Raw genomic sequence first — 22,527 nt, forward strand, 5'->3', positions numbered from 1 at the left:
GCATGAGTTTGTGGAATTAAGGGGGCAGTTACCTGAAAAAGTTTGGGAACCACTGCTTTAGAGCTTTGGCTAGTTCTGACTAAAACCCAGAATGGATTCATAGCCCCACTGAAATTGGAGCCACCAGCCTCTAACTTGCAATACTAACTTGCTTTTTATGTTTTTTAACTTTGTGTATTTGTTTTTAATGTTTACTGTTTTTAACTTTAGATTAACTATTAGATTGTAAGCCTATGCGGCAGGGCCTTGCTATTTACTGTTTTACTCTGTACAGCACCATGTACATTGATGGTGCTATATAAATAAATAATAATAATAAATAATAATAATAACTTTTGTAAACCGCCCAGAGAGCTTCGGCTGTGGGGCGGTATATAAGTGCAATAAATAAATAAATAAATACTGGACTACATTACAAGGCTGTTTTTCCCCAGTCAAAGTGCCCCATATGGAGATAATGAACTGTACTGACATTGGCAGGGTGATATTTGAGAGAGAGAGAGATTGCGCTAATGTAGAGTGACCATATGAAAAGGAGGACAGGGCTCCTGTATCTTTAACAGTTGTATTGAAAAGGGAATTTCAGCAGGTGTCATTTGTATATATGGGGATCCTGGTGAAATTTCCTCTTCCTGACAATAGTTAAAGCTGCAGGAGCTATACTAGAGTGAACAGATTTAAAAGAGGGCAGCTTTAACTGTTGTGATGAAGAGGAAATTTCACCAGGTTCACCATATATACAAATGACACCTGCTGAAATTCCCTTTTCAGTGCAACTGTTAAAGATACAGGAGACCTGTCCTCCTTTTCATAGGGTCACCCTAATATAAGTGCAATAAACAAATAATTTTTTAAAAAAACTCAGCTAAAAACTTTTCTTTTCCCTATAGCTTTTAAACATTGAGTTTGTTCTGACTCTATACTGTTAGCTTCACCCTATCCGGTCGGTGCCTGTTTACACCTCCCTGTGCCTGTTTGCATTCTCTTTCCCTCCTTATTGTTTACTGCAACTTTATTAGATTGTAAGCCTATGCGGCAGGGTCTTGCTATTTACTGTGTATAATCTGTACAGCACCATGTACATTGATGGTGCTATATAAATAAATAAATAATAATAATAATAAATTGACACTGGACTACATTGCAGGGCTGTTTTTTTCCTGTACTGTACTGACATTGGCAGGGTGATATTTTATATATAGAGATAGATAGATAGATAGATATTGCGCTAATGCCTTCGTTACTCGCCGCTGCATAACCAAACCAGCGCTAAAGCCTTTATTTCTCTATTGGTTTCCATGGGCAGCTCTGCCTTCTGCCAGGGGAAAAACAACGGGTTGTTGTCACCCGGAAGTTTCGATCCCGTATAACCATCTCACTTCTACCCTTTTCCTCTCTTCATGCCTCTAAGTAACCTCAAGCGGAAGAGGCGGAGCCAGCACGGTTTATTTCCGGGTAGCAGACCGGAAGTGCTGGTCTCCGTTGGAAACGAGGCTTGGGGAGGTTGTTGATCCCAGGTAGGGAAATGGCGGCCCGGCAGGGAGGAGGAAGAGGAGGAGGAGGAGAAGGAGAAGGGGGCCGAGTTCCCGAGGAGGGCTGCGGCTGCCCGGCGCTGGGCCTGCGGGAGAGGGGGGAGAAGTCACGTGAAAGGAGACGCTCTTACTCCTCCTCCCTCCCCGGCGCGCTTCCTCGCGCGCTCGGCTTCCCAAGGCTGTGGGGTTGATGGGGGAGTTCATGTCGCTGCTTCCTCCCCGTGCTTCGCCTCCCTGCCTCCTCATCTGTTTTTGCTGCCTGCTTTTCCCCTCGTTTCCCCTGACTGGGCCAGGGCGGAGGGGGAGGGGGGAGGGGGAGGGGGGAGGGGGGAGGGGGAAGCTGCCCTGATCTGCTAGTTCCCCTTTCCTGTACTGTTTAGGGTGACCCTATGGAAAGGAGGACAGGGCTCCTGTAGCTTTAACAGTTGTATTGAAAAGTGAATTTCAGCAGGTGTCATTTGTATATATGGAGAACCTGGTGAAATTTCCTCTTCATCACAACTGTTAAAGCTGCCCTCTTTTAAATCGGGTCACTCTAGTATAGCTCCTGCAGCTTTAACTGGCGTGATGAAGAGGGAATTTCACCAGGTTCTCCATATATACAAATGACACCTGCTGAAATTCCCTTTTCTATGCAACTGTTAAAGATACAGGAGCCCTGTCCTCCTTTTCGTATGGTCACCCTACCGAATGGAAAGGAGGGCAGGGCTCCTGCATCTTTAACAGTTGTATTGAAAAGTGAATTTCAGCAGGGGTCCTTTGTATTTATGGAGAACCTGGGGGAATTCCCTCTTCATCACAACTGTTAAAGCTGCCCTCTTTTAAATCTGGTCACGCTAGTATAGCTCCTGCAGCTTTAACTGTTGTGATGAAGAGGGAATTTCACCAGGTACTGCATGCATACAAAGGACCCCTGCTGAAATTCCCTTTTCTATGCAACTGTTAAAGATACAGGAGCCCTGTCCTCCTTTTCGTATGGTCACCCTACCGAATGGAAAGGAGGGCAGGGCTCCTGCATCTTTAACAGTTGCATACGAAAGGGAATTTCAGCAGGTGTCATTCGTACGCATGCAGCTGCTGCTGAAATTCCCTCTTCATCACAACAGTTAACGCTGCAGGAGCCCTGCTCTCGAGGGCAGGGCTCCTGCAGCTTTAACCGTTGTGATGAAGAGGGAATTTCACCAGGTTCTCCATATATACAAATGACACCTGCTGAAATTCCCTTTTCTATGCAACTGTTAAAGATACAGGAGCCCTGTCCTCCTTTCCATAGGTCACCCTAGTACTGGTACAGCTCTTCACTGAACTATTGTAATCTCTTGATTTCTCCAGGTCAAGCTGCTGCTAAAAGGAGGCAGCGACCTGGACCTGACAGCAGCCCTCTCTCCCTCCCTCCCTGGGTTGCCCACTGGCAAGAGCTATAACATTTTTGTGTTGAGAAGGGGGTTGGACTCCATGCCACCTGTATAGTGATATTTTATTTATTTATTTATTTATACATTTCTATACCACCCAATAGCCGGAGCTCTCTGGGCGGTTTGCAAAAATTAAAACTATTCAAAGTATAAAACCATAGAGCTTCGGCTATTGGGCAGTATAAAAATGTAGTAAATAAATAAATAAATAATATAAAATACAATGTAACAGCTCAACCAGATTAAAAAACACATAGCAGCAATGCAAAATTACAGATTTAACACCCGAGCTAAACCTTATTTATAGACTTGTTAAAATGCTGGGAGAATAAAAAGGTCTTCACCTGGCGTCTAAAAGCATTTAACTGCCCCTTACGCCTGGAACGCTCTTCCAGAACATTTGCGAACTACAACTTCAGTCGCAGTTTTTAAAGCTCAGCTTAAAACTTTTCTTTTTTCTAAAGCTTTTAAAACTTGATTTTGATCTTACTTTTATACTGTTACTTTTACTCTACCCTGTGCCTGTTTGGTGCATTCTCTTCCCCTTCTTATTGTTTTATTATGATCCTATTAGAACGTAAGCCTATGCGGCAGGGTTTTGCTATTTTATTGTTTTACTCTGTACAGCAACATGTACACTGATGGTGCTATATAAATAAATAATAATAATAATAACGTAGATGCCAAGCGAACCTGATAGGAATAGTCCCACTGGGACACCTGCATCTCTCTCCATAATCAGGAGTGTGGTTGATTTTGCTCCCTTTCATTGACTACAGGAAAGGGAAAACCATATGTGGGGCATAAGAAGCAAAGGCAGTCTCATTGATCTAAAAGAACACACACACACACACACACGGCAAAATCCAGAGTTTCGTTAGGGCCAGCCAAAGTGTCAGAAAATGTGTGAGATTTTGAGTTCTCCAGAACTCTTCATCAGGCTGGATGGTACACGAAACAGAGTGGATGAAAGAGGCAAGACAACAATTAGCCCAGATATAGCCAGGTGGCCTGCGTTTAGTCTGTCTCAAGATGGAGATTGCAGAGTGGATGAATTAGTCTCTGCTAGGCACTGTGAGAATTCATGGATGAAAAACAAATGACTTTAAAGGATCTCTGAAAACTTAAAAAGCCCAGATCTGTCTTAAGCAAAACACACCGGTTCTTGATTAGGCAGAGCAAAAGTCAAGACTAGCATGGCTGTCTTTATATTACTAAAACTAGAGCTCAATTATGGGTGATGAATTAAGTTTTAAAAAGGCAGTTGAAGCCAAATTATGTAGTATTATCTAATGGTTCTGTATTAACCAGTAGGGTTGGCAGGAAAAAGAGTAATATCTCAAGATAATGGATCCAAACCAAAAGAGACTTTTTTATGTATACTTTGATGAGAATTATTACTATTAGCTCTTCACACCTGTTTGTCAGGTTCTACCTCTGAGATGCCAGACACCTGCTCCGTGGCCCACCATATACTATTACCCAATAGACTCCCATCTCCTAGTCAGTGAGGTACCAACTATTGGCTTTTAGCCTTCACCCCTGTAGTTGCAGGATCTGACCTTCAGTGGCTGTGGTAACTCTAGTTCCCAGTGATGCTGGCCTTGTAAGTACAAGGGTTTTGCACAAAAGTTTTGCATCAGTTCTTAACACTTGACAGTTATTGCAAATAGAAAGAAGGGGTTTTGATGACGCTCTCCCCCCAAATGTCCTTAACTTTTGTTTCTCTTTTACACACTGCAGGCAAGAATGGGCCGTAGAAAGTCTAAGCGGAAACCTCCACCCAAGAAGAAGATGACTGGAACACTTGAGACCCAGTTTACCTGCCCTTTCTGTAACCACGAGAAATCGTGTGATGTTAAAATGTAAGTTGTGTATGAGAAGAAGGAGAAGAAATTGTGAACTCCCCAGGGAGCTTTGGCTATTGGGCGATATAAAAATGCAATAAATAAATAAATAAGAACAGATATTTGAATGACAAAATGAAGGTATTAGTAGAGTGCAGGCTACTGGGGTTCCAGGCCCTTAAAAGGGAAGGTTCAGAAAACAAGAATTCAGGAGGATCTGAGACAATATTAGAATTGTGAAAGGGATGGGGGAAAAGTACTCATCCAGCCTGATCTTGTTCATCTTCTCTTTCACTGATTCAACTTATTCATTGCACTGTACAGAATGCCACAAGAAAGTATCTGTTCAGCCTTTCAAAGGTGTTGAAGAAGGAACGCCACAAAACTAGAGGTTTTTTTGTTAGAAGAAATCAAACGGTTGGGAGACAAAAAACCCGAGGCAATTAGAAATACAAGTGAAAGAATTATTTCAACAAGTCAGAATCCTTGAGTACACATAAATAAAAGGATTGAAATATATAGAAACTTGAATAAACATAGCACAACCGCTCAAAGGTGAAAAAGCTAGCATTTCTTCAAGAAGAAATCCCCATGGTATCCATGACTATTGTCCGTTGTGCGGCATCTGTCCACTTCTGCTAATGAATGAGGAGTGGAAATGGGCAATTCTTTGTGATGCACCAATAATCTGGCCCTATCTTCTCCCCATTACCAAGAATGGGAAGGTCACCTCCAACTTCAACTGGTTAGGTGCTGGCTGTGCTCCAAAGAAAGCTTTGTGGAGGACACTTCTTCCCCTCAGTGCTGCTGGCAAAGTTCTGGATGGGATGAAAGTATGGACATTTGTGCCTGCTGTTTATTGCATGTTAAGGTACGTTCAGTACTTAAGCTAGTATGTGTGAACAAACTGATGTTTATTCTTCTGGCCTCTAACTTTTCAGATGCAAGTATTTTGTGGGACTGGAGATGTCACTATAATGTGTTTTCTGTCTTCCAGGGATAGAGCTCGGAATACTGGTGTGATATCCTGTACTGTCTGTCTGGAAGAATTTCAGACCCCTATAACATGTATCCTTTGGTCAGCTCCTCAATAAAAGGACCCACAGTAATTACTTCCCCTATCCCACCCCAACTGGGTAAAAGGAAAAAGTATATTTGCGGGAGGGATGGGTTTGGAAAAGTGCTTGGATTTTAAGTGTTTCATGGTATCTGATTCTTTTCCCATGTAGAATCTTGCTTTCAAGCCAGTAACTTCTAACATGGGGTGGGATTTATTTATTTATTTAAGGATTTTTATGCCGCCATTCAGCCAAAAAAGGCTCTCACGGCGGCTTACAAAAGTATTTCTTGACAATCCCTGCCCACAGGCTTACAATCTAAAAGACATGACACAAAAGGAAAGGGGATTGGGAGGGAGGAGGAGGAGATGTTTTATCCTAGCTCTACACGTCCCGCCTGTCCTGTGATAAGAGCTTTGAACTAGAGGATACTGATTAACATGTATCCTTTGGTCAGCTCCTCAATAAAAGGACCCACAGTAATTACTTCCCCTATCCCACCCCAACTGGGTAAAAGGAAAAAGTATATTTGCGAGAGGAATGGTTTTGGAAAAGTGCTTGGATTTTAAGTGTTTTATGGTATCTGATTCTTTTCCCATGTAGAATCTTGCTTTCAAGCCAGTAACTTCTAACATGGGGTGGGATGTTTTATCCTAGCTCTACACGTCCCGCCTGTCCTGTGATAAGAGCTTGGAACTATAGGATACTAATTAATCAATTTTATTTATTTATTTATTTATTACATTTTTATACCGCCCAATAGCCAAAGCTCTCTGGGCGGTTCACAAAAATTAAAACCAAAATAAAACAACCAACAGTTTAAAAACACAAATACAAAATACAGTATAAAAAGCATAACCACAGGATAAAACCATGCAGCAAAAATTGATATAAGATTAAAATACAGAGTTAGAACAGAAAAATTTAAATTTAAGTTAAAATTAAGTGTTAAAATACTGAGAGAATAAAAAGCTGGCGATGAAAGGAGTACAGTGTAGGCGCCAGGCGGACCTCTCTGGGGAGCTCATTCCACAGCCGGGGTACCACAGCAGAGAAGGCCCTGCTCCTAGTAGCCACCTGCCTCACTTCCTTTGGCAGGGGCTCACGGAGAAGGGCCCCTGTAGATGATCTTAAGGTCCGGGCAGCTACAATGGAACGTCGTCACATATGCTAATTCCATAGTGGTAATAAGTTGAAGCTCCTCTGCCTCAGCCCCCCCCCCCCCCCCGGCTCCTGGACAATTTAAAGAAGTTAGTCCTGTACCATCTTAAGAATTTTGGTGAATCCTCAGGGGAAGAGTTTCCAAGTACTTCCAAGCTTGTAGTAGAGGCAGAATTTTCTGAAGTATGCTACTGGATTCATTGGAAAGTATCCCATGGTGTTCACTCTGTCTATTTTTGTAGCCCAGCCTATCCCATGTTTTCAGGGCTGTAACATCTTCACATAATACAACAACAACAACAACAGTTTATTGCGGTCAATAGACCATTCCAGCAGATAAAATTTTTACATACATCAAGCTGAACATACCATTAACTATTAAAAGTCAGGCGATCATAGGAGATCTAAAAGAAATGGCCAGGTTCAAAAACTTGGCCACTTGCTCAGTGGTTGATTTGTCTATATTACAAAGTAAAAGAGACGTTAAGAATTCAGTTGGGTGACCAGGATAAAATTGTAAAATAGGGTTTAGAAGATCATTTCTAGCCCCTAGATAAAATCTGCAAAACAGTAAAACATGAGATACAGTTTCCACTTCACTATTGTTGCAGGGGCAGCATCTGTTGAGCGCTGGAATTTTATTAAATCTGCCCTCCAAAAGTTTGGAGGGAAGAACATTAAGTCTGGCTAATGAGAATGCTCTCCTGTATTTAGGAATAGACAACCAGCGTGGATAAGGCATCCCATCCTTACAAAAAGAGGCTGGTAGTCCTAGGGACAGGGGGGAGCATGGGCCCCGTGCAGCACTCTGAAGGACTTGCATATCTATATCAAGCAGTCTCTGTTTCACTACTGATTTGGCACTAGCTAAATCCCTTGATAGTAGCTTTTGGGGGGATAGGCCTACTGACTTGATTTTACTAGTCATGGCCTTTGCCCAAGGGGATTCAAAATGGTCTAACAGAATCTTAAATACTAGAGAATTAGATGGAGGTGCCATGTTACAGCGAAGCCAGAAATGGATAACATGAATCCAGGCCAGGCAATTAACAGAATTCAGACCGACTTCTAGTTTAAGAGCAGCTCCAGAAACATCTTCACATAATATAGGAGAAGGAGGGTTATCACTCCCAGTTGCTAAAAGTTTTCCCACAGAAAGGGAATTATGAGAGTTCTTAAAGAACTGGAAAGATGTCAGTAGATCCAAAGAGAAGATAACAAGGAAATGACCTGGAGCTTGAAAGTTCAGCTGCAACCAAGCAAAACTAGTTGTGGGCCAAGTTGTGGCAACTGTTCCTGTTTAGTCTCTGACTTTCCACTCGCTAGGTTATATACCTCAAAACGTTTGAGCTAATGTGGCAGTCTCCCCCCTATAAAACACATTGGGCAGCATGACTAAAATTTATTTATTTATATTTATTTATTTATTGCATTTCTATACCGCCCAATAGCCGAAGCTCTCTGGGCGGTTCACAAAATTAAGACAACTCAAGTATAAAACAACAGTGTAAAACCATAATATAAAATGCAATATAAAAGCACAACCAAGATAAAAACAGCAGCAATGCAAAATTACAAATTTAAAACACCATGTTAAAATGTATTTATAGATTGTTAAAATGTTGGGAGAATAAAAAGGTCTTCACCTGGCGTCTAAAAGCATATAACGTAGGTGCCAAGCGAACCTCCTTAGGGAGCTCATTCCACAGCCGGGGTGCCACAGCAGAGAAGGCCCTGCTCCTTATAGCCACCTGCCTCACTTCCTTTGGCAGGGGCTCGCGGAGAAGGACCCCTGAGGATGACCGGCAGGTACATATGGGAGGAGGCATTCCTTCAGATAACCTGGCCCCAAGCCGTTTAGGGCTTTAAATGTTAATACCAGCACTTTGAATCGGGCCCGGACCTGGACTGGCAGCCAATGAAGCTGGAAAAGGACTGGCGTGATGTGGTCTGTTAGGTGGTTAAGTGCTGTTAGGTGGAAAAAATACGACAGTCATGAAAGTCACGGGGGAAGATAACAATAGGAAAAGAATGTTGTCATCATACATTCATATGAGATTATTTTGTGTACGAGGCACTCTTCCTTGACTTTTGACCCTCAAGATCTTTCGGAACCGGTGGACGTTTACAGTGATTGGATAGATGCATGTGAAGCAGCCAATCAGTAGCAGCAACTGGGAAGGAACCTACCAAGAGTTCAACAAGACTGGGGTGGGCTGGGGGATGTCTGTAACGTAATGCATTGTTACATAATGCGTTGAAGATACAACTGGAGTGGCTGGGAAATGGTGGCTCTTGTGCTCTTTGTTTCTATCCAGTAATTCTGTCCCTTTACACGAATATTAGGAATTGTTCCCCTGGAGCTGAGGGACTCAAGACTGTCAACAGGACCTACAAGAGTGGGAAAGGCCAGCCGTTTTGTGACCAGCCTGGCTATTGGGAATCTTGTTATATAAGGCTGCCTAGTGTGCAGCCCATCTGGTGCCGCTCCTGCTCCGCCCCTGTTCCTTCCAGTTGGGCCTCTACGGAAGGGGCTTCCATGCTTGCTCCTTTGCAGCTCGGTGTTCAGTGACAGGCCTTGGAAATGCTCTGCCTCTTGTGGCCATGGTTAAACTGCAACGCTTAGCAGGCAAGAATACGCAGACTGTAAGAAATAACCCTCTCCGGGTCCCACACAATATGCTTTTTATTTTTTGTTTAACGTTGGCAGGAGTAGTAGATTTGGGCATTGAGGCAACTTTCCTCTGGGCAGACTGTCCCCAGTTAGGTAGGGAGGCAGCATTTTGTCTTTGAAGAACATTTTACAGCCTTTTCCCTGCTGTCTCCCCCACCTGCCCACCCTCCGCCACATCCATTTAGGCACAGGACTCCTCTATCCCTTCTAGGTACTTTGAAATAGGCAAATGTTATTCCTGCCCTGTAGTTCAATGTGCAGGAACCTGACATTGGCCTTGCATTAATGTGATATAGGGGGAAAACAAACTTCACAGGTCCCCTTGCTTTTACTATTTTAAATGGGAACTCTGTCTCCCATGAAGAAAGTGTTGCTTAATTATAAATTCCCTATTCAAAAGCCAGTTTAGTCGCTAGTGGTGATAGCTGTGTTTCTGAGCCTAGGCATGTGATTTTGAGGATTTTTTATTATGGCGTAGTAACTTTAGATCCGAGGAACAAGTCAGCCTGCATTGCTGAGAAATTGTGCCATCCTCTAATAAATAGATGCTGGGGCCATGCACATAGGTAGAATTGAATGGTATATTGTAAAATAACCCTTTCTATGAGTGTTATACTTCTAACTTTTTTTTTTTTTTACTTTCCTGAACTTATTTCCAGATGTGCAATGAGTGTGCACTCTGCTTGCCAGGAACAGTTTACTAAGTTGCCAATTTGGCTTTATTTTTCTTATTAGTCTTAGTTTTCCTTTATTGCCCCTGAATAAAACGATCCCAGCAACTGCTTCAAGTTTCTTTAGAGTGAATGGTAAGCTGCATATCCCTCTACTTGGAGGTTTTGATTCTGAATCTGGCTATTAAGGAAGGCGAATATTTTGGCCTGTTCTTCGTTTACCTTCCTCAGTGCTGTGTGGTATTGATTCAGGAGGCCTTTGAGAAACATCTTGATATATAGTCCCAAAATCAGCAGCTGCTGCCCTATCACATCCCATGTCTTTAAGATCTAAGCCAAAATGAATCTGTTGGAATGCCTGCATCCTTGAATGTAAATAACATCCGAGGAAGCAAAATTCCACTTCCTGTTGCTAATGTATTTGAGGAGTCTCTGCTAGTGATTCGCAGCGATTAACATCCCTTTTAAATAAATGCCGTATTGGAAAAGCAGCTTTTTAATGTCTTGCGTTGTGCCCCAAGCTGCTCTTTCTAGGTTGCTTTGCATTTCTTAATTACTACTGTGGTGACAACTTTGCTTTTGTCTTTGTGTCTTTGTTATAAAATTGTTGTCCATTTTGTGCTAGTATCTGCTGCCCCATGCTTAATGCTGAGAATATTAAGTTTCCTAAGGATGCTCTGACCCAGTTCTTGGAGAACTGGAAGAGATCAAAAGACTAATTGCATGCTGCCATGAGACCTGGACCACTAGCATCTCTTTCGTTTCTCTTCTTCCTCCCCTTATTGGTGAATCCAATTTAAATTACAGTATACCAGAAGCAGAGAGCAGCTTGTATAGCGATCAGGTAGTCCTTACATGATTAAACGACTCCTAATACATCAAGCAAATGAGCACACTGCTGAGGAAGGCTGAAAGCTTCCAAGAACACTGACCAATTTCTATTCTGGAGGACAAAAAGTGACTTACTATGAAATCCAGACTTCTCTGGTATTTGCATGCATTCTCCTGTGATACTTAGAAGTTGGTACAATTGCAGTAGTAACTGGAATGGCGAAGACAGTATGGCTTAAGAGTTGTGCTTAAGCTCCCAGGTGGCTTTCAGTAAATTGTCCTCGTTCAACCTGAACTGATCTTACAGCGATGCTGTGGGGCTAACGCTCTGCTCTGAGCGCCTTTGAAAAGAAGGACCGAGAATATCAAAGTAACAACTAAACTATTAATGGTGGAAGTGTGAGATTTCTGGGCGATCATTCCAGAAATAATTTGCTGATGCAGACTTAACGCTGGATGTATTTTAATGCAGGATGGTGATAAGGTGTTTAGCTCCCAACTCTTCCTCCTGGTTGCTGGAGGAATAAAATATGTATCAACTGAATGGGAATTTTGAGGCAGCTGACAGAAACAAGCATACAGAACAATGTGGCTTTGGCTCTGCACTGCAAAATCTGCCTTCACAGATAAGGGTATTACTCAACTTTGGGTAAGACCCACTCCCTAGGACTAGAAATCAAGGCTAAGTCCATTTGGGGGCATGTGGGCTTCTGCAATAAACCCCCAGTTGTATTCATGGCTTAGGGAGGCAGAGTCGAATTCTTCGGAACTCCTCAAGAACTCCGTAAGACAGCCCTCCCTCACCGATATTAGACAAGGGCCCTGAGAGTCCGCGATTTTGGCTGTGGCCCACAGGAGCCTGCCAACTGGAGGCACAGTCTGGGGTTCTTCTTTCCTATCTCACCTCTGGAAAGGGCAGCTGCTAAGCCACGGTGATAACTGAAGTTCGGTGGGACCTCGAAACCTTGTTAACTCATTCCCCCTTCCCCAGCCTTAGAGGGGACCATCGTTTAACCAGATTTTGTCAAATGGCTAAAGACTATATTTGACTACATGCTCTCTAGAGACCAAGCTGAGAAAAGAGTCTTTTCTCCTGCTTGCACCTTAGGGAGATTACCATTCCTCCTGCCTGTCTTACTCTGGCTGGCTTTTTGCTGTTGCTCAGTGCCCAAACCTCCCGAACAAATGAGAATGACAGTAATTCTGGCAATGAAGTTTTTGACAATTGAGCCCTCACCCAGCTACCCAGTCATATCTGCTGGTATGTTGTTGTTTGCCGTCCTGCTCTTTGTAAAACTAAGGTTCCTTGAGGTAGTCCACCCATATTCCTATTGACCTCAGAAAAATCCAAGCAAGGTGAGAACTTGGAAGCGCATAATGGAGTGTTTGTGGCAAATCACCTGACTGGGCTTGTTTGCTCTCAGAGATTAGGCTAAGTAAATGGAACCTAGAAGTTGCACTTGCCTAATCACCAAGCTGATTATTGGTACTTTGGACAGAGCATTCTAGGGCAGACAGGAGGCCTCTTTGCAGCTTTCTGGGCTTTCTTTGTAGGTCACCTTGCTTCTTCAATAGCAACTGCAAGATGCAAAGCATGGAGTAGTGTGGCCATAGGTGTTAGGCAACTTCTTAGGTTGGTGTCAATTGTTTTGTTCTTAACATTTTTTTAAGCCGCCTTCTGAGGGCATCCACCTCTATACAGTCTGCTTTGGGAACCCAAGAGATCCAATGACTAGCTGTCCTTTTGTAGATACTCCTCCACCAACTAGGCTGTTTGTATAAAATAAATTGCTGGAAGCATAAGTGTGTATCCTGATGGCTAGAGACCAAAGCTCTCTTCTGTTCGTACAGTGACCGATGGTGCATCCTCTGCTTGGCTGTTTGTAAGTGCTTTTGTTCCTGTATTGCGTGGATGATCTAGGTAAGAGGTACTTGCTCTGTAATGGGAGTCCCTACGGTACTATGTCTTCATGCAAACACAGCTACTACTGTTCTCTTAACTTCTTGAGAATCTAACCTCCTTGTAAAGAGGAACTGGGTTGTTAGAGCATTTGTATAGGCCAGTGGTTCCCAAACATTTTCAGGTAACCACCCCCTTGGTTCCCAGTGCCCCCTGCGTGTGGCCCCTTTAAATGGGAAGCATCCGCTGCAGGCTTGCCGAGGGAGGGAGGGAAAAGAGTGAACGCCTCTGTTTTGAAACCAGCGTGGCAGGGCACACCAAGCAGGGTATGTCTCTTCATTAGCATTTTGGTGCTTTTGAAACATTTCAATTCACCATTAAAAGGACTCTTCTTAAACGGTATTAATACATGTGTGGATTCTTCCCCTATGTGGCTTGGGACCAAACTACCTTCTCCCATAAAAATGTCTGTGGGTTTTAAGACCTTCTGGAGAGGCGCTTCTCGGAAAAGACCACCTCGAGCGCCCCCCTGATGCCCCCTTGCCTCTTAACGCCCCCCTCTGCAATCCCGGAACCGCCCACTTTGGGAACCACTGGCAGAGGCTAACCTTCAGATGTTTTAGATTTCAACTCCCATCAGCTCCAGCCAGCATAGTCAAAAGGAGTTGTAATCTACAACAGTGTTTCCCAAACTTTTTAAGGTAACCGCCCCCTTGGTTCCACAAACTCATGCCCAGTGCCCCCTGCGCATGGCCCCTTTAAATAGGAAGCACCTGCCGCAGGCTTGCTGAGGGAGGGAGGGAGGAAAAAGAGAGCAAATGCCTCTGTTTTGCAGCCAGCATGGCGGGGCACACCAAGCAGGGTATATATCTTCATTAGCGTTTTGGTACTTTTGAAACATTTCAATTCACCGTTAAAAGGCCTCTTCTTAAACGGTATTAATACATGTGTGGATTCTTCCCCTGTATGGCTTGGGACCAAACTCCCATAAAAATGTCCCTGGGTTATAAGACCTTCGGGAGAGGTGCTTCTCGGAAAAGACCACCTCAAGCGCTCCCCTGCCGCCCCTTTGCCTCTTAACGCCCCCCTATGCAATCCCACTGCCCCCAAGGGGGCAGTACCGCCCACTTTGAGAACCACTGATCTACAACATCTGGAGGGCACCAGGTTGGGGAAGGCTGCTATAGGCTTCCTTAATGTAATTTACTGCACAATGGCAGGGCTGAACTTAACGCTGCCGGGTGAAGATGCATTTTGTTTCCAGCACTATCTGTTTGTTCCACATGAGCCTAGTCTGCCTGTGGAGGGACATGGGCACAACATGGGCCTGCAGCAACACTTTGGGGGGGATTGCCTTGGACTGAACTTGGCCAATGCCAGCGTGCACAAAATAGGTTTCTCTGTGTGATCCTGTGCCTGGGTTCAGGGCTGCATGGAGAAAGAGGCTGTTATTTGATGGTTAGAATTGGCTCTCAAAGTTCTGTATGGCTGCTCACACAGCAGCTTCACATGAACGGATGGTTATCAAATGAGGTGTGACTTCACTTTTTTCTACTTATTTCTGAGACCTGTCCTGCACGAGACAGGTTTGGATAATTTTCCATAAGAAAATGCTAAACCAGGTGTCAACTGTGTAGACCAGAACCTCTGGGAGGGCCAAGTTGTGACCCTCTGGATGTTTTGGCCTACAAGTTGCCCTCCTGTTCTAGACTATGCCAAATCTGCACAGATAGCACAGTATATCCCTTTTTGTAGACTGCCCATTTTTATTTTTATTTTTGGTGTTTTATCCATAACTACAAGGGCTACGAATTTGCTCATTCTAAAGTGACAGCTCATTTGCCAGAAGAGTTGTTCATGTTGTTTAGTGTGTTCTGTGAGTTGTAGCACAATTGTGACCCTACAGGCTTATTCTCTTATATTGAAGGCTGAAAAATAAATGATCTAATTGGTGCTACCCTGAGCACATCCTTTATCGTTGACTGTTCTCCATTTAACAATAGATGCTTTTCACAAACCCAAAGGCTCAACAATAAATTACGAGAGCAAGCAGACATTCCATTCTTGTTTGGCTACCTAGATTTCACTTGCATTTGAAGAGTGGGAGAGCTTTTGGCAGAAGGTCCCAGGTTCAAGCGTGGCATCTCCAGTTAAAATATTTTGAGTACCAGGGCTGGGAAAGACCTTTGCCAGGAGATCTTGGATACTAACCAATGGTCTGATTCAGTATAAGGCTTATAAAGATATGTTTATGTCTTTCTTGTTAAATATGTTGCCAAAAGCAAATGTTAAGGAAGGTCTTCAAATCACGTTAAAGAAACTTTTTTCTCTTTTTTTTTATTGTGCCACAGTGAATTTTAAAAGTGTTCATTAGCAGAACGTTACAAACAAATATATCCGTTCATAAATGGTTTTTTGTTTCGTTTTGAGGAGGGAAAGTGTCATTAGCTGCTCAGCATGCAGGCTGCCTCGAACTCTGGGGAGGAATTTTCAGGGGTTTAAAGGCAGCTGCCGTCCTCAGCAGCACAGCTGACTTCTCAGTAGTCTAGATCCTGGCATTGTCCCAAATGCTGATTTGTAACACTATCTGATAGCACATCTTAGGTGAGAATCGATCAGCAATTGCCCATCTCTTAACAAGATTTGCCACCAGACAGCACAGCAGTACAAAAAGTTAGTGACATCGGCTGTTCCTGTTCTAAATAGACACACAAATGACATAGGCAAGAACACCAATCCTAAAGTCGGGTTGAAACGTTTAGATGAGTAATTGAATTGGCTAAACAACTATTTCGATCAGTTAATAGCTTTTAAAAAAAACCCAATTCTTTTTAGTGCGAGCAATTACAAAGTAATTCTTTTAAGAGGCACCTGTTTAGGTGCCTCTTTTGAGATGGTTACTAGCTGTGACAAATGCAGGCATCTAAAAACAGCAATGCTTTTCTCTTCAGAATGACTCTGGTGACATTTGCAAACTTATGCAGACTCAATTGATTAAAACTCGTACAACTAATCAACTAAAGGTTCTTCAATTGAATGATAACCGTATCCTAAACACAACTTAGATGTGGGGGTAAGTACTAGTGATTTCAGTGGCGCTTACTTCAATGACTGGGTGTTCAAGCTTGTGATCTTAACATTGAATTTGACCATGTTGGCATTACAGCAGGTGATTCTGCCTTTATTCAAGGCACATGAATGTTGACAGATTACAGGAGAAGCGTCTCGGTTTTAAACATGAATTAGTTCCGTGGCAACTGACATCTCTGCTAGTCTTATCCACAGCTGTTCATGTTCTCTACCTCAAGAATTTTAAATCCTTCCTCAGAAAATGTGGTTACTTTGAAATTTCTTGATTTCCATTATTATGAAATCGTGTGTGCAGTGGCAGTGGGACGCATGAGGCAGGAAGAGCCTTAATGATAGGAAAACTGTTGATAAACGAGAGGCAGGAGAAGCAGTCAAAAGTGGGAAGGGACAAGTTGCCATGCGTTGCTGAAATGTTCCTATCCCCAAAGTTTTCTGTAGAAGCTGCCCCCAAGTTGTACAGCTAGATTGGGGATTAAGAGGACTAGAAACACTGAGAATCTGGTAATTTATTTTCCAGATTCTCTGATCCTGCCAGAAAATTTAGAAGGTGAGCAGCCTTGGTTTACATTTGCATCTCCCCGTCTGTTGTCCTATCCAAATGATCTCCGCATCAGTCTTGGGTTACCTCTGTGAACGTACCCTGTCTGGTTAGGTGTGCCTGGCAGGTACGTCCCACTGCCTTTCCACAGTCTCTCTCCACAATACACGCATTCTACCTAAACATGTTCCATTTCCAGGAAGCCGATATCTGGTTCAGTTCGCCAATGCTCTTGTACAAACTGTTTGCATTCAGGAAGCAAAAGTGGCTGGAACTTAGGACGGTGTAGGCAGATGGAGCACTTGCCCTTTGGTTGAAGATAGAGCAAAGGTGCTCATTCCCTTGTTCCTACTTTCACCACACTGGGTCTTTTTACTGTGACATTCTATCCTGAGGAATTTGAGCCACGTCAGTGCATGCTTAAAAGTAGTGGCAGTATTTGATAAGTAAAAGCGTGAAAGGTATCAAAGTGAAGCTTTTAAGGTGCAGTGGTAGAGGCTTGGAGGGGAGACCTGGCTTTGGCATGGTTTAAGGAGTCTCTAGCGAGCTGGTTAGCAGTTTGGGGAACTGTCTGGATCTTCTGATATTCCCAAGTTAAAATAACCACTTGATGGTGGATCTTTTTGGAAAGCGCCTCTGCAGTGCCCGTGTCTCTGTTCTGTGTCTGTCCCACGATTCCTGCTGTTTACTCTGAGTTGTAGAAGTTATGATGGCTGTGATTGTAATGGTCTTCTTCATCTCCAATGCTGGGATAGTTGGGCGTGAGGCAATACTTGGAGTCATAGACCTGCCGGGGCAGCCCGTATACAGTCATACCCTGCTGTGAAGCCCCTTTGTTGCTGCCCATCTGCAGGGAGATGTTCTGGGTGTCGCAGTGCTCCATGCCCAGGGTGGGTTCAAAGATCTGCCGCTTGGTTCCAGGAGCTGTCATGCCCGCCTGGGGATGGACGTAGGTGGGGGTAGAGGGAGAAGAGCAGATAAATAGGAAATAGTTAAAGAACAAAAGCCCTTTGCAATATGTCTTAAGGAGAAAAATGGGAAACGTGCAGCAGGGATAGGCAACCTGGTGCCCTCCAGATGTTTTTCACTTCCACTTCCATAAGTCTCAGGGCATGTCTACACCAGCCCTATATCCCTGGATCGTTCCTGTACATCCAGATGTCACACGGGATCCCGGGAGCAGGCAGGATGATCCCTCCATTTTCCTGGGATGACCCTTAGGTGTAGAAAGGGCCTCAGTCAGCATCGCCAAGGTCAAGGATTCTGGGAGCTGTAGTCAAAAACATCTGGAGGGTGCCAAGTTACCTACTTGTGGCATACAGGCTTCATGTGACATCTCCACTAGTACTTAGAGCATCTCTACATGAGCAATTTATTGCACACTAATGAATAATAATAATAATAAATTTATTTCTTACCCGCCTCTCCATTTTGATTGAGGCGGGGAACAATAGTAAATATAAAATACATAAAACTGAATCGAAACATAATATACATTGTTAAAACATCCTAAAAACTTTCTAAAAACATCCTAAAACCACTCCATTAGCCACTCATGGAAGTTTGTGGGTCTTTTACATGATGCCATTAGCCTCCAGTACGTCTCCTGCGCTTTCCCCTGTTTATCCTGCTTTGAAAAAGAAACAAACCTTAATGGCGTGAAATCAGCAGTGTGTGAAGCTGGCATTGCACTATAATTCCACCACTAGATGGCGGTGTTTCATTTAACAATAACATTGCCAAGAGGAGAAGTTTTCAATTCAAAATCAAGTGGTCACTGTCTAAGGAGCCAATCGCAAATGCAGAAAGATTCCGGAAGAAGAAACCCCGGTAAGAGTGCTTTTTTTGCTTTCCATAATGTAGACACACTGTTAGTGTAGCTAACAGGCCTTTACTAGCTTTAAAGAAAAGGAAAATTCTAGTTCACATGTTTAAGTATCTGCATTGTAAGGTTGAGATACTTGCTTCCTAGTATAACATATGCTTCAGATACCTCTTCTGAGTTTACCTTGATCTTTGGGGAGATAAAAATATTGTTGAACACTTTGAGATTAGATGTACCAGCTTTTGGAACAACATTTTGGAGGAAATAACTACCCAGGCCATGTTTACTGGCAATCTTATCTTGAGATAACAGTCCCTGTCTGGCCTGAACTAGCTTTAGCCTCAGTTCACATGTTTGTTTGAGGTTAGGAGCAAGGCAGATGGCTCGAAAAGAATCATGGGCTTGTTTTAAATCAGTTTTGCTGTTCATTCTGGGTTAAGTGATCAGGTCCAAACAGTAAGGGCTTTATCTCAAGCGAATATACTAATATTTTGGATGCTGTGGAGGTTGACCCCAACCCCCTGCATTGAGCAGGGGGTTGGACTCGATGGCCTTGTAGGCCCCTTCCAACTCTGCTATTCTATGATTCTAAGTTGGTGGACAGATTTCTAATGCTCCAGTTGGAAGGACAGAAGACAAAACAGAGGGCAAAAATGGCATCTTTCTAGAGTCAGCTCATTGGTTTTTGACCAAGACAGGAGAACCCAGCCACAGACAATATGTAATTGGGATATTAAGCCTGTCTCTCTTGAACTTCGCCTGATCTCACTCCAATTAAGTATATTTCCTTTCTTAGTTGGAGCATTAAATCCCCCCATCTTAGTAACACACATTTTTCTCAGTTCCCATTTCTTACCTGGCTAGCCCCCTTGTTAGTTCCCATCTGTAGACTGATTGTGGCTTGATCTAGAGGTTGGTCTGTGCCCAACTTGGGGTCATAAAGGTGCCGACGTGTGCCATATGCTGTCATGCCCTGCTGGCTGGCGAACTTGTTGGTGCCCATCTGAGAAGAACGTAGTGTTGATAATTAGAACGGCCGTTCCATCATTGTCAAGTTTTCCTTTGGCGAACAGTTATCCATCCAGCTACCCACTGATGGAACCCCCCACCATATCCTCCATCTAGACCAGAGCTTTCCAAACTATGTGTCGCGACACGTTAGTGTGTCAGCTGCAGTATTCAGGTGTGTCGCGCGAACGTAACGAGAAACCTCTGAGTCTATGTGAAATAAACAATACCAACTTGCATGCATTTTTACGCAGCAAAGGTGCCGATTAGTATGGTGCACGAGTATATTCCCCTTCTGTCCTATCCGTGTATGCACACCACGGTCGAGGGATCATACAGGTACTGCGCATGCGCAGTACGCATAATCGGGGCGAAACAGCTGATTCCGCGTCACTTCCAGTGACGCGGCTGCACCTGAAGTGACGCATTCGAGAAATTCCATGGGTCCAGTTTTTTGATAGAACACCGTCTCAACCGCCGCTCGACAAAATTGGTTCAATGTATGTTATTATCTTGCAAATGTATGTTATTATCTTGCAAATCATACATTAAAAAAAATATAAATGCAAGGTTTTCATGAGATGTGTTGTAGCGAAATACATTTCGTTATTACAATTTATGTATGTGTCCGTATCTCTTATAAGGGGTTAGTTTAACCTTCGGTTTGCTAGTAAAACTGAATTGCTGTGTCGCGAAATGATGCATGTCTAAAAAGTGTGTCGCCAACAGGAAAAGTTTGCAAAGCTCTGCTCTAGACAATTCCATATTCGTCATTCGATTTCTGCTTCTGCTACACATCTCAGCCACGTATGTGATGGTTCTAGAAGACCTGGCAGCTGGAGGTTCTTTAATTTGTTCTCACCACATTAGGTTTTGGAACATCCTGGCTAAAGTTAGATAGGCTTGTTAACCAAGCTGCCTGTTTTAATGAACCGTAGATAGGAGTAGCCAGTTGGGAGGGGGTAGAACAGGAGTGAATGTAGCTGGTTTCTAGACAGCGCCGATGTTGGTACAATTTGAACCCTGACTGATTTTTATGTTGTGTCCTCCCTGGATCTCTACTGTTCTTAGCCTAGTGTTTTGCTCTGCTTCCTAATTTGCCTGGTTGCCCTTTTTGTAACCCTTGTGCTGCTCAGAGAGAGGACTGAACAGATTGTCTCAGTTCCACTCTGCCTGTCGTGATCTGCTGTGGTTTCTCCGTGTCTGAATTCCAGTATTAGAAGTAAGAATATTAATAGATCACATATGCGTGGAGCCCCATCATTTTAAAAAGTGGGGAAATTTTCCGCCACTTATGATCCTTTGAGAATAATAATAATAATAATAATAATAATAATAATAATAATAGGAAGTTTAAAAACAAAACGAAAACAGCATTAGCAATTTTAAAAAAGTACAAGGGAAATTAAAATAATTGCACAAAACAATATTAAAAAACTTTAAATTGTTTAAAGTGTCTTGCAAACGTCCAGAAATATAATCTAGAAGAGTTAACCATTCCAACATTGAGTTCCATTCCAGTAAGCATACTGGGTAAACTTGAGCTTCAAAATCCAGGGTGAAATCTGGCAGAGATGGATTCCGTTAGCACCCCCTAGTTCCTGGCTCTTCCATGGAGGAACCTCCAGTTCCTGGTATTCTGGGATAGCTGTCCCCTACAGCAGCTTTTCAGAAGCTGTATTTCCAAGTGCCCCCATCCTGTGAAGACCTGCTATCTCAGAATTGCTCACTTCCCTTACCAAAGAGCCTTCACTTCCATTGAAGAAGATAACTTGCCAGCACCAGAGTTAGACAGGAGAAGCTACTAGATTAACAAAATGAGACAGCAAGAAGGGCTCCCATCAGCATTTGGAGAAGCTCCCATCAGCATTTGTGGTTCTGCCTTAAAGTAGGCCAACATGGTACGTGCATATGTGTGCTGCATACACACTGCTGTAGTACCCTGGAGCCTAACCAGTTTAGATTGGCAAGAGGTTCACAGGACTACGGTTGTGTCTGGCATATGTGTAGGCACATGCTGAGAAAACCAGTGTGGTGAAGTGATTAGAGTGTTGGCCTGGGACTTGGGAGACCCAGGTTCTAGTCCCCACTCAGCCATGGAAGCTCCCTGGGTGACTTTGGGCCAGTCACTGACTCTCTACCTAACCTACCTTGCAAGGTGGTTGTGAGAATAAAAGGGAGAGGAGGGCCACGTAAGCTGCCTTGGGTTCCTTGCAAGAGGATAAAATGTGAGATATTACATGTAATATAAATATGGGAGGGGAGGGGAGCCAGTTCAATAAAACCCCAGGAGCTGGAGAGACTGAAGTCATTCCATTTCCCCACCCCCCCATATTTTTAGGCCCAATAAGTCCTTGAGGGGGGAAATGTACCCCCCAATATTTTTCCAATTTTCCCTGGTCTTCATACATCAAACTTGTAAAAATGGTTTTAAGGGTGACAGTCAACAGACAAACACGCCAGTGCTAAAGTTCTATAACATCAAGAAAGAGGCGAATTCTTATGGAGTCTTACACTATCAATTATTTCGTTTTTAATGTCCCATGGTCCACAGGGTATCTCTGTATTTCTTTAGATAGGTGCAATGTCATCCAGATCCTCTAGGTGGCAGTGTAATGCCCAAAGCCGCCTCGCATCGCCAGGGCCGGTGCCAGACTATTTTGCGCCCTAGGCAAGGTGATCTGCTTTCACACACGCCCCCCCCCACTCCAAAAAAATGCCAACTTTGATTTTTAAGAACAGATGTTTCCTCGAAAAAATAAGAAGCGCAAAACTTGAAACTGCTAAATGTATTTTAAAGTGCAAGAAATACATCATGCCAATTATAGCAAACAAATTGGAAAGGAACGTCTATGGGTCTAAAATGCATTATTTAATAGGAATATGACCTCCAAATCATCCCCCCCAACTCACATGTGTGCAAACACATACTCAGCATCACTCACTCCAAACAAACACACGCATGAACACATGCATT

General features: G+C 43.4%; 2 protein-coding genes across 3 annotated transcripts in view; one reads left to right on the forward strand and one right to left on the reverse strand.

Moving 5' to 3' along the window:
• The first annotated feature begins 1,457 nt into the window (after window positions 1-1,457).
• Window positions 1,458-10,846, forward strand: ELOF1 (elongation factor 1). 2 transcript variants are annotated; one of them, XM_063119175.1, is made up of 4 exons: window positions 1,458-1,517; window positions 4,691-4,812; window positions 5,792-5,862; window positions 9,117-10,846. In XM_063119175.1, exons 2-4 carry the CDS (start codon window positions 4,697-4,699, stop codon window positions 9,179-9,181), a joined length of 252 nt encoding a protein of 83 aa, XP_062975245.1. In that variant the 5' UTR covers window positions 1,458-1,517; window positions 4,691-4,696; the 3' UTR covers window positions 9,182-10,846. The 2 variants fall into 2 exon arrangements, with proteins under 2 accessions (XP_062975245.1, XP_062975244.1); XM_063119174.1 differs by lacking the exon at window positions 1,458-1,517 and having other exon boundaries at window positions 4,664-4,812.
• A 6,186-nt stretch (window positions 10,847-17,032) lies between these two features.
• The window catches only part of CNN1 (calponin 1), a 39,409-nt gene continuing 33,914 nt past the window's right edge, over window positions 17,033-22,527 (reverse strand). The window contains exons 6-7 of the mRNA XM_063119169.1: window positions 19,399-19,545; window positions 17,033-17,654 (exon numbers count right to left, since the gene is read on the reverse strand). Coding sequence (XP_062975239.1) covers window positions 17,403-17,654; window positions 19,399-19,545 — 399 coding nt within the window. The 3' untranslated portion in view covers window positions 17,033-17,402. The remainder of the gene's footprint in view (window positions 17,655-19,398; window positions 19,546-22,527) is intronic.

The sequence above is a fragment of the Elgaria multicarinata genome, chromosome 3, assembly GCF_023053635.1.
Source record: "Elgaria multicarinata webbii isolate HBS135686 ecotype San Diego chromosome 3, rElgMul1.1.pri, whole genome shotgun sequence".
NCBI classification, from domain to species: Eukaryota; Metazoa; Chordata; class Lepidosauria; order Squamata; family Anguidae; genus Elgaria; species Elgaria multicarinata.

Bases quoted from the DNA above. Each gene is read 5' to 3' on its own strand.
- ELOF1 (XM_063119175.1), top strand. From the start codon at position 4,697: ATGGGCCGTAGAAAGTCTAAGCGGAAACCTCCACCCAAGAAGAAGATG. The intron at 4,813-5,791 runs GTAAGTTGTGTA...TCTGTCTTCCAG, and splicing joins AAATCGTGTGATGTTAAAAT to GGATAGAGCTCGGAATACTG. The intron at 5,863-9,116 runs GTATCCTTTGGT...TTGACCCTCAAG, and splicing joins ATTTCAGACCCCTATAACAT to ATCTTTCGGAACCGGTGGAC.